The sequence below is a fragment of the Atractosteus spatula genome, chromosome 14 (genome assembly GCF_055471065.1).
Source record: "Atractosteus spatula isolate fAtrSpa1 chromosome 14, fAtrSpa1.hap1, whole genome shotgun sequence".
Classification (NCBI taxonomy): Eukaryota; Metazoa; Chordata; class Actinopteri; order Semionotiformes; family Lepisosteidae; genus Atractosteus; species Atractosteus spatula.
Genome location: NC_142719.1, coordinates 14,125,121 through 14,136,958, shown reverse-complemented (window position 1 = coordinate 14,136,958; position 11,838 = coordinate 14,125,121). Strand labels below are relative to the sequence as shown.

Here is an 11,838-nt window from a genome sequence, read left to right as displayed (position 1 = left end):
CTCTGGCTGGGAGTTGTTCTTGGGGGGGGGGGGGATTTCTAGGGTCTGTTTCTCAAGGGGGGTCTTTACAGGGCTGTCCCTCAAGACCGTTGTCCCTACAGGGGTGTAGCTGATAAAGATGTCCTTGTTTTTCAGACAGGGTTGTTACCGTATTGTGATCATACACTTTCACTAGAGATGAGAAGAAGAAAAGCATCAAACTCAGTTTTCTGGGAGAATGTTTAATGTATCATAAAACACAATACATGGGGGGGAGGGAAATAACAATTTTCTTGGAAAAATTTAGAAAAAAACTTGGGGATCATGGGGCGCCCTACTTAAGATGGAGTTTATAGGAGAAGTTCGGGAGCAGGGTTAGATTCTAATCTCACACACTTCCTCTCTTACGTACTGTATGAACAGTAAGTCTCGCACCCAGAACTTCCTCTTGCAACCCCCCCGCCTCCCCATCTACAGCCCTGGAGCAGCTCCCTGGCTCAGTCCCCGCTGGAGTGAGGGGGGTTGGGGCGTCCTGTCCCTCAGCTAAGTCCCACCAACTACCCTCCGATTCCGTCTCTCCACCACCTTCATTAGAACCTGACCTCTCTCCCGAACTCCTGCGAACGATCGTAACGGGTTCCTCTCGACATTCATAAGAATGTAGGTGCTTATAGGCTTCCATATATTTATTAATAATTGTAAGAAATCTTTGTGACACTTTATCTGGGGGGTCAAATTCCTCATCAATATTTTCGCCACTATTAAAATAGGTCTTCTGATTTTTCCACGACCCTCCTTGAAGCATGGGGTGATAGTCCTTGAACTCCTCCCAAGTGAGATTCCACCTCATCATGATTAAGTTGATGTAATAGGTGCTGGGGTTTCGAATTGCTTCAGAGATCAAGACTGCAATCATAGCCACAGCATCTTGAATATTGACATTACTACAGCGATCCTGTCTTTTATAGAAATCCCCCCTGACCAGCTCGTTCAAGGCTTGACTAAAGTTTCTACCAGAAGCAATATTAAGTCTATCGTAAGTTAGGTGTTTGTATTTCCATTGCCAGGTTTTTCCTTCATCTGTTCTACCGCATGGTTCTATATAGAGATTTTCAGGGTTCAGTCGCACTACAAAATCTTTAACCCTGAAATAAATATCTTTTTTGTCCTTTTTGGAAATTAACATTTTTAAAATTAATTTATAACTGGCCTCATTAACAAAGTTTAATGCTTTAATCATTACTTTGTTTCGAGTTTTATATTCATATACATCTACATCTTCATATTCAGCTATGTCTATTGGTTCTGAAGGAATATTGGCTTCGGATCGGAATAGTAAGGTCAGGTATTTCTGGAATAGTTTTGCTGATTGCAAATGAGTGGTATCCCAATTATGACATATTATAAATTCAACTATTTTATTTGAATTTGGCCAAATATCATTATTATCATTTTCTTCAAAATAGAAATTTATAGATTCACTTGGATTAGGAGTTAAAAAGAAATTATTTTTTTTATAACAGGTAGGTAAAATAAGACAAGGCCATCTGTATATCTCCCCAGCCTGTCAAGAGAAGAGAAGAGTATTAATATCCCGAAGTGAACTGCCTCTGGCACCAGTGCTGTACAGGGAGACTATAGGCCACACAGACACACGGCACAGTACTGCTTACTTGTGTTGCAAGAAAACTGATCATTGTGATAATGTTTCTCCAGTTATGGCACTACACACGCAATGAACATACCAAACGTTTCAAAGAGTATATTATCTATACTATCTTCCAATCTTCCAAAACCCAAGTCATTGCCGTACAGTATATAGAATTTAGTTATATTTCTGGGTGTATGTTTTAGAAGATTTGGTTTCACTTTGTGGGTTACTGCAGCACTGAAAAGGTCTAGATTTACCTTTAGTTCTGAAATATCTTCTTCTTCCTGATGTTCGCCTTCCTGCTCTGTCACCTGCATCATTACAGAAGGAGGATTGAATTCACAGAAAAGCCGCAGTTCAGTCCTCCTGGCAGCAGGGGGCCACCTCCCAGACTCAAGCCCTCATCACACCCTGTGCTGGGCTTGGATTGACAATCTGAGCAGAGGCAGATATTTGCTCTTCATCCATTCCTACACCCTCAGACTGATTCCCGTTGGCTGTTGCTGTGTCCTCTGCTAGCATGCTTATTGCACAAAATCACTGATGACCAGGTTTGATTTGAAACTGCCCCCGTCGTTCGGCAAGGACATAAGAATAGGAGAAAGGCTGTAAGCGAGAGGAGCCGCTAGGCCTGCCTGGCCCATCGGGGGCTCTGTAGTTCACCGATGCTGGGATCTCCTCCAGGTGGTCGCTGCCACCTGCAGTCACTGCTGCGCGCGTGAGCTCGGCCAGGCCCAGCGTGGATCACAGGCACCCCTTCTCCCTGAAGCGCGCGGGCGGTAGCAGGGAAGGAGAGCGGAGGGAAGGGTACCTGGGATATACTCGGTGTGCTGGACCCATCTCTGGTCTCCGTCTCTTCCTCTGGGGAGATGATACAGGCGCACTCTGTACAGATGAAGTTTTCTTTGACCTGGTCCTCAGGGGCCCCCAGGGAGGCCTGATGGAACCCCTGAGGACCAGGTTTCCCTTTCTTCCGGGGACCCTTCCTTTCTGAAATCACACGGAACAGAAACTGTTCAACAGCCGGGACCAGAGGGGCCGCTCGTCCTGGGATCAGGCCGCACGCTGGAGAGTGAGACTGGGGACGATGAGAGTGTATAAGGGTATATCTGCCCCGACACTGGAATGGAGCAGGAGAGACTCTTGAACGGATTAATGGATTCAGACAGCAGCTGAGTTTTTCTTTCTTTTCCTGCTGTGAAACTGTGACAGTCCACAGGGTTGTAAGGTCACAATAAGGGCAGCTGCAGAAAACTACTCGGAATACACCACAGCCAGCTCTTCAGAGCTAAGCAGGATATCTCAGATCAGGACATTGAGGAATTCAGCAGAGCTCGCAGCAGCAATATTTACTTCTGAACCGCTGTTGACGTTCAGGCTGGCACGCTTGCTCAGTAGGAAATTAATCTTTACTTACCTCGTTGTAGCTCTTCCACCTTTTTTAACCTTAAAAAAAAACACAAAATCTGTTGAGGGAAACGCCGCAACTCTGTTTTCAACCCATCCCTAGAGACAGCAAGTCAGAGACCGCAGATGTAGGGTGACGTCACACGAAAGAAGGCGCTATATCTCGGTATATATCTCGCGCTGCTCACACCTGCAGTTAACAGGTTGACGAATGCGGTCTGTTTCACTGCGCTCTTTGTAGGAAGTCCAGACAGGAACACCGTACGCTTCACAGAGCAACAAGCGGCGTTTCTCTTTACAAGACACAATACCAAATCAGTAGTTGATACGACGACTGTGGTGACTTCTAATCTCTTTTGCAACTGTCTGAAGAATACACCCACTTAATTCATCCATTTTATAAACAATGTGCAAAGACGATACCTGTGGCAATAATAGCGCCTCACAATAGTCTTGTGAGGAAAGACGGGTTTTTTTTATTTGTGCCAAGTGTATAGCGTGCAATGTAGCAAACATACGTACTCCATATACAGATGTGTTGAACACCAGACACTTTTTTTTTCTGATTCATCGCCCACAAGAGCGGGGTCCAGTTCCCCCGCTTTGAAAACAAGTGTTCACGAAAGAGTGAAATAAGGAAGTATACCGGAGGATGGACAGCGCTGAATATGATCATTGCACCCACCCCAGTCAACCCATGTAAAAGTAACCAAACTCATACTCACGGGTTCTTTCTTTTCATCGATTGTCTTTTCATCGATACAGACGGGGGAGTTCTGGGACCCTTTTATACTTGTCGTGGGGGTGTGGCAGTTCACAATCCGAAAGTTTGCAAAGATGGTTTCTAACAATGTGCTGACTGGACGAGCGCGACTGATAAGCGTGTGAGGGGAGGGGGTATTAAACTGTATCCTGCCATAACTTACAACACAGCTACTGTGAGCATTAAATATCGACTAATGTATAAAATACTTCTTTGGAATGTTGTTAAGTTGGTGTGATGTATATGCCATATTTGTGTACTTTTATTATAATTAACTAAACTAATAAATACAGTATAATGTATTATATTTTATGAAAACCCCCCAGGATGTCAATAAGACCAGTGCTTACAGTACAGACACCCATCCACCCACTTTCAGAGGCTTCTTCCAATTCAGGCTCACGGGGGAGCGGGAGCCTATCCCAGCAAGCAAGGGGCGCAAGGCAGGGTACCCCCTGGAGGGGACACCAGTCCATCTCAGGGCACACAGACAGTCACAGACACACACTCACACCAGGGCCAGTTTTCACAGAATCCAGTTAATCCTCCAGCACCTCTGTGAGCTGTGGGAGGAAACCCACACGAACACGGGGAGAACATACAAACTCCACACAAACAACAACACAGATCTGGAAATAAACCCACGACCACAGCACTTCGTCACAGTGTTGTGACGTGGAATTGCAGAAGCGTCACACCCAGAGAGAGGAAAGGAAACAAAGCAGAGATGGACAACCCTGAGGCTTTTCTAACCAAGAAATGAAAACGAAACCAAACCAACACGATGGTCACGTAAGTCAAGGGATGTTGAAGGAGTTAGCATTGCATTGGTGCAGTGTTTTTTACTGCAGTCATCTTTTCTTAGACTTTAGAAGACTGTCCACTGAGGGCTGTGTCTAAGAATTCCGACTTGTGAAAATGGTACTTTATTTCATCGGGGATGATGGAAAATTTAGACATCTAGTTTTAAAAATTGTTATCCGTCTCGTCCTTCGTAAAAAAAGGGTATTCAGACAGCCAAGGACACCTCTCTTGTGACAGATTTACTCTTATCCACGATTTCCCAGTTTCCAAGATTTTTTTTTAATTCGTGCCTTCGTGGAATCCCAGCAGGCTTGCAATAAGAAATTCTCTCAACTCTAGCACGGAAGCTTAGTAGCGTCACGGAGAAAAAAGTTTTCGCGTTAAAACAAGATAACATTGCGTTTAAACAGAGACCCTTTTGCGTTTAAAAGATAAACTTTTCGCGTTGATACAAGAGAACATTGCGTTAAAAAGCTATAATCAATTCGTGAACAAGATTGCTTACTATATTCATATCTTGCAATATGCAATAATACTGTCCCTTCTAAACGAGCATTGACTATAAGAACAGAAGGATATCGCCCTACTCCTCTTGGTGCAAAAGAATTGGTGCTTTGCGCTTTGGGGACACCGTAATGTAAGGGGTCTCCCCATCTTCCCTCTCTTCCCTCTCTCCCCCGGGACCCCGCACGCCCCCCGTAGCTGAAGACAGGCCTGCTCTCGGCTGTACTGTTGGAACATCAGGATTCCCGGGAGTACTGCATGCTCAAGGAGGATTCAAGCTCATATGTCAACAGGGGACGTTTGGAACGGTTTTTAAAGACACAAGTTGAAATTAAACCCGGTAAATCCCCCCAATAAATCACATCCCCATCAATGTAAGAGACACTCAAGAGGGGTGCATCAAGTGACGTGATGCACTGTAAACTATTCTGATCGCTAAACCAGAACAGGTTTGACTAGTAGTGAGTGATGGGGGGGGTCGAGCTGCCATCGCTTCTAGTCTCTAGAACAGCCGCTGGATAGCGTCTGATTATTGATTTGGAGCACCCAGAGTCGACCGCCAGCGTGTCCAGGGGCAGCTGCAGCGCTGGAGATGGGGCGCAGGGGGGATTGAGACAGACGTACGCGAGGGAGAGAAGGGGTTCACTGCACCTGTAGTGTTTACAGTATAGTGTTTCAGGCGAGGAGATGACATCAGGGGTGAAAACTAATTACTGACAGTTGAGTCACCCCTCCCTAACTTTCGTTAGAAGCTCCCTATAATAATAATAATAATAATAATAATAATAATAATAATAACAAGCAACTGCAAATCTCTAAAGCTGATGTAGTGCTATGTTAACAAAATTTGAATTGATCAAGCTTAGTCCAAAGGACGGTACTTGATAAATTGTACTGTACTGTAAGCAATATACTAGTCTTATTGACCTCCTGGGAGGTTCTGGTCAAATATAATATAACTAGTATATTTATTAGGTTAGTTAGTTAAAATAAAAGTACATAAATAAGTGATATGCATCACAAAAACTTAAACATCTTCCAAAAATGTATCTTTTATATACATTAGTCGATATTTAAGGGTCACAATAGTTGTATTGTAAGTTCTGGCAGGATACAATATTGTGATGACCCCCCTGCACACAGACACACCTGCCAGTCACGACATGCGCCAGCAGTGATGTCTGGGACTTTCCAAGCTTACAGCCAGCATGTTGTTAGAAGATAATTCGCGATAAGTAGGGTTGTTATCTTTGCATATCCTTTTGGATTTTGACCTGCCACAGCCCCCGACTGTATTAAAGAACCAGAACGTCCCTCTGTCTGAAAACAAAGAAGACCAGTGAGGAGAAGGTGGCTGTGAGTACGAGTTTGGTTACCTCGACGGGGGGGGGGGGGGGGGTAATATTAAAATATTCTAACAGTCAGCTGCCCCCACTGGAGTTATGCACTGTGCCGTTGCCCCCATGACCTCGAGTCACAGCTCCCCCACATGGTGATCCTCCTTTCTCTCCTGTCCTCTCCCTGGCCAACCGCGCAGCTGTGTAGCTGGGCGAGTTCAGGGGCCTGGGGAGCCCGGGGGAGCGGGCCGGACGCGGCGGTCGGGAAGGGCCGGGGCGTTTACAGGGGTCCGGGGAGCGGGCAAGCAGCGGCCTTAGTATGGAGCGCGGAGTACAGCAGGGGTGCTGGAGAAGCTCCCCATCTGGAGAGGCGCTGTGGTCCCGAGAGCTCACCACCGGCCTCCCAGAGAGACGCCAATGTCTCCCACAGGCCTTTTACTGGGGGTGCAGTGGGGCGTGACGTAGAAGACTTCTGTCGCTGCTGGGATGCTTGGACAGCCAGGAAGAGCCCCATGGAGCAGACGAGAGCCGCCCTCCAGCCCCTTCCTGCGAGCGCGCTGCTGGAGCCAGGGGCCATGGGCATTCCTGGACCCCTCCAGGTTTGTGCCAACGGACCAGGCTGATATCCCGACTGGATCAGCAGGGGGCTCACTCACTATGACTGCCTGTACGTACGTGATCACAGACATTGTAGTAACAGAATCACAATAGCATTTAGTTTTTGTTATATGTTTATTTTTTTCTATATGCCAAATGCAGGCACAGCTTGGCCAGCAACCAGGGCCTGAGGCGCCCTCTAGGGGTCAGGAGGTTTAACCATAACAGGTGGGGTGGTGCACAATGGTTGGTATTCCTGCCTTCCAGAGCTGGGGCCCTGAGTTCAACTCCCAGGGTGCTGTCTGTGTGGAGTTTGGATGGTTTCCCTGTAGCTAGGGCTCTACCACCTACGGTTATTTTGGAGATTCTCCGAAATACTAAGTAACTGCTGTCCCCTGACCAGAGTGTCCTGCTTGGTCTGAGTGATGCTAGCAGTTGACTTGAACAGGAGTGAGCTTTTAGTATTTATGGGTCAGAAAGAGTATTTTAGAGTCTGCCCCATGACAAAAGGGGAGACAATTGAAAGATTCTGACACTGGAGATATATGCCCATGTCTTGACAGTAAGTTGCGTATTTATTGAATCTATTCAATAATTCAATTTATTGAATTCAATTAACTGAATTTATGGTGGAGCGGTGGCTCTCTGGCTCAGGATCTGCGCCTGTGGCTGGAAGGTTGCCGGTTCAAATCCTGCGACTGGCAGGGGAATCCTACTCTGTTGGGCCCCTGAGCAAGGCCCCTTAACCCCAACTGCTCCAGGGGTGCTGTACAGTGGCTGACCCTGCGCTCTGACCCCAAGCTTCTCTCCCTGTCTGTGTGTCTCATGGAGAGCATGCTGGGGTATGTGAAAAGACAAATTCCTAATGCAAGAAATTGTACAGGGCTAATGAAGTGATCGTATCTTACCTATTGTTGTCTAGTTACCCTGTTTCGTTGGTGTATGTGCTATAGTGTTGCAATGGAAAAAGAAATGGCGAAAGAGGCTGGGGCTCTTTTTATTTCCTGATCAGAACACACTGCGGAGACAGAACCGGTGTGTATTGGCAGCTGTCTGCGTGCCGCTCAGCACTTTTATTACAGTAGACGGGCGTGTGCCTTTGGCTGGAAACAGCGCCATAAGACACCGACCGGAAGGAGCGCGTTGTGCCTCATGAACTGCAAATGCAAAAGGTGACCACTAGATGGAGACAGGAGCCCAGACATGATCGACTAGAGCACGGCAGCGACCGGAAGTCCGGGTTTTGTTCTGTGTGGAGCCGAAGAGGAGGTTTTTGGTAATCAGAAGATGTCTACAGAGAGATAAAAGATGTAAGAGATGCAACAAGGACATAAAAGAAAAGCATGAGAACCTGACCCTTTTCATCATGTGTGTCCAGCTGTCTGTCTGCCTGTCTGCATATCTGTTCGTGTCAGTCTGTCCTTCTGCAGGTCTGTGTGTCTGCTTACCTCTGTGTTGATGTATCAGTCTGTCAGTCTGCATGTCTCTGTGTTAGTGTGTTAATCTGTGTGTCTGCATATCTATCTGTGTCAGTCTGTGTGTCTGTCTGCCTCTGTGTGTTGGTGTGTCAGTCTATGTGTCTGTGTTGCTGTGTTGATGTGTCAATCTGTGTGTTTGTCTGCCTCTGTGTGTTGGTGTGTGTCAGTCTCTGTCTGTGTGTTGGTGTGTCTGTGTGTTGGTGTGTCAGTCTGTGTGTCTGTGTCTGTGTGTTGGTGTGTCAGTCTGTGTGTCTGTGTGTGTTGGTGTGTCAGTCTGTGTGTCTGTCTGTGTCTGTGTGTTGGTGTGTCAGTCTGTGTGTCTGTCTGTGTCTGTGTGTTGGTGTGTCAGTCTGTGTGTCTGTGTCTGTGTGTTGGTGTGTGTCTGTGTGTTGGTGTGTCAGTCTGTGTGTCTGTCTGTGTCTGTGTGTTGGTGTGTCAGTCTGTGTGTCTGTCTGTGTCTGTGTGTTGGTGTGTCAGTCTGTTTTCTGAGTCTGTGTGTTGGTGTGTCAGTCTGTGTGTCAGTCTGTGTCTGTGTGTTGGTGTGTCAGTCTGTGTGTCTGTCTGTCGCCCGGAGGTGGTCAGTGTCTCAGCGGAGAGAGGTGTGGCCGATCTGACGATCTCCTGGATCCCCCTCGATTTCCTTGGCGTCTCCCAGGCCAGTGAACTCTGTGTCCTGCTGCAGACGCAGGACAGCCAGGCTGGCAAGGAGCCCTGCACCCGTGGGCGTCCGAGCCCAGCTGATCAGCGCACAGTGGGGCCTTTGTGCTGCGCTGACACAGCCTGTTTGTAAACACTGTGCCGTCTGTGTGCGCCACGCCGCCCCACAGCGCCGGTATTTATAGGGCCTGATCTCAGCCGGGCCGGCAGCTCGGCAGCTCTTGATGAACTGGAGGCGAGGAAGTCGACAGTCAGTTAAAGCAACAGGAGACCAGTGCATAAATCCACACTCCAGTCTCTCCCAGTCATCACCCTGACCCACATTCCGATCTCACCCCAATCTCTCCCAGTCATCACCCTGGTCCACATTCTGATCTCACCCCAATCTCTCCCAGTCATCACCCATCTCTCCCAGTCATCACCCTGGCCCACATTCCGATCTCACCCCGATCTCTCCCAGTCATCACCCTGACCCACATTCCGATCTCACCCCAATCTCTCCCAGTCATCACCCTGGCCCACATTCCGATCTCACCCCATCTCTCCCAGTCATCACCCTGACCCAGTTCAGTACACTTTACTACACTACTGTGTTATAGTGTAATATAGTTCAGTACAATAACACACTGCAGTTCACTACAGTAAAGTACACTTCACTATACTACTGTATAACACTGTTCAGTACAGTAACTCACTGCAGTGCACTACAGTACAGTACACTTTGCTACACTACTGTATAACACTGTTCAGTACAGTAACTCACTGCAGTGCACTACAGTAAAGTACACTTCGCTACACTACTGTGTAATATAGTTCAGTACAGTAACTCACTGCAGTGCACTACAGTAAAGTACACTTCACTATACTATTGTATAACACTGTTCAGTACAGTAACTCACTGCAATGCACTACAGTACAGTACACTTCGCTACACTACTGTGTAATATAGTTCAGTACAGTAACTCACTGCAGTGCACTACAGTAAAGTACACTTCACTACACAATTGTGTAATATAGTTCAGTACAATAACTCACTGCAATGCACTGCTGTGTAATATAGTTCAGTACAGTAACTCACTGCAGTGCACTACAGTAAAGTACACTTCACTATACTACTGTATAACACTGTTCAGTACAGTAACTCACTGCAGTGCACTACAGTAAAGTACACTTCGCTACACTACTGTGTAATATAGTTCAGTACAGTAACTCACTGCAGTGCACTACAGTAAAGTACACTTCACTACACTATTGTGTAATATAGTTCAGTACAATAACTCACTGCAATGCACTGCTGTGTAATATAGTTCAGTACAGTAACTCACTGCAGTGCACTACAGTAAAGTACACTTCACTACACTACTGTGTAAAATAGTTCAGTACAGTAACGCATTGCAATGCACTACAGTAAAGTACACTTCACTACACTACTGTGTAATATAGCTTAGTACAGTAATTCACTGCAGTGCACTACAGTAAAGTACACTTCACTATAGCAAGCATACTACAGTACTGTACTCATTCTCATTCTGTTTCAACACTCTCTTCACTAATCATTAAACTCCTAACTGGGCTGAACTCAGGCCATTGCTTTTCCACATGGGAGGCTCATCAATGAGGGTGACTGCAGACCCTCTTGGTCTCTCTCTCCAGTCCTCAGTCTCCATCGCTCCATCTCTGTCACAGGGATGGCTGCAGTTCCGTTAATGTGCTCTGCGGTGGCCGTGCTTGAGATCAGGCGATCGCACAGGGAATTTCCAACAGTGCCTGTGCACAGGCTCACTGCAGGGCAATCAATCATTCCCAGCAATTCCCAGTGGAGATAGGAAGCTGGGAGTGGCTCCCTGCACACTCACAGGCTTCACAAAGAGGCCAATCCATCTCATCTGTCACTGTTACTGAAGCTAGCTGCTGGGGTAAAATATTAGGTCATACTGAGCATTATGGTATCTACTGTACATTCAGAATGTATCTGTTTCAGTGTATAGGTTTACTATAGTACACAATGCTTTATTTATCTTTGTGTTTAATTGAGCACTTTGTGTGCATGTCTGTGTGAGTGTGATTGTACAGGTGTTACTTTCACTGGGGGAACAACATCTAAGACAAAGCCCCCACAGGGACAATACCTCCTGACACAGAGACACCCCCACAGAGGCAGTACCCCCAGACAGAGAGAGCCCCCACAGTGACAGTACCCCCCGACTAAGAGACACCCTCACAGTGACAGTACCTCCCGACAGAGAGACGCCTCCACAGAGACAGTACTCCCCCACCAGAGGCGCCCCCACAAAGACAGTACCCCCAGACAGAGAGACACCCCCACAGTGACAGTGCCCCCCGAGTGAGAGACACCCCCACAGTGGAAAGGACTCTTAGGGATCTGGCAGCTTGTTGAAATGGGAAGGAGCTCCACCTTCTGATTTCAGGGCTGTTGTTTCCCAGTGTAGGGTCTGTTTTGGGGGTGTAGAGACCAGTCAGTAACAGTCAGAATGAGGGTCAATAGGGTCCCCACAGAGACGGGAGTACAGTGTGGGAGTGTGTGTGGGTGTGCTGAGTGTGAATTGGTGAGTGTGAGTGGGTATGTGTGTGAGTGTGCATGGGTGTGTTGAGAGTCAGTGTGTGCGAGTGTGAGTAAGTGGGTATGTGTGCGAGTGTGGG

At 47.1% G+C, this 11,838-nt stretch overlaps 1 protein-coding gene across 1 annotated transcript; it reads right to left on the bottom strand.

Annotated features, from left to right (window-relative positions):
- Positions 1-205: 205 nt before the first annotated feature.
- On the bottom strand, positions 206-3,812 carry LOC148820714 (uncharacterized). Its single transcript, XM_088932376.1, has 5 exons — positions 3,763-3,812; positions 3,048-3,076; positions 2,442-2,620; positions 1,888-1,941; positions 206-1,543 (listed from the first exon to the last, which is right to left on the bottom strand). Exons 1-5 carry the CDS (start codon positions 3,792-3,794, stop codon positions 368-370), a joined length of 1,470 nt encoding a protein of 489 aa, XP_088788502.1. The 5' UTR covers positions 3,795-3,812; the 3' UTR covers positions 206-367.
- Positions 3,813-11,838: the final 8,026 nt, after the last annotated feature.

Bases quoted from the DNA above. Each gene is read 5' to 3' on its own strand.
- LOC148820714 (XM_088932376.1), bottom strand. From the start codon at position 3,794: ATGAAAAGACAATCGATGAAAAGAAAGAACCC. The intron at 1,942-2,441 runs GTACCCTTCCCT...GTAATGATGCAG, and splicing joins GCACACCGAGTATATCCCAG to GTGACAGAGCAGGAAGGCGA. The intron at 1,544-1,887 runs GTAAATCTAGAC...TTCTCTTGACAG, and splicing joins AAGATATTTCAGAACTAAAG to GCTGGGGAGATATACAGATG.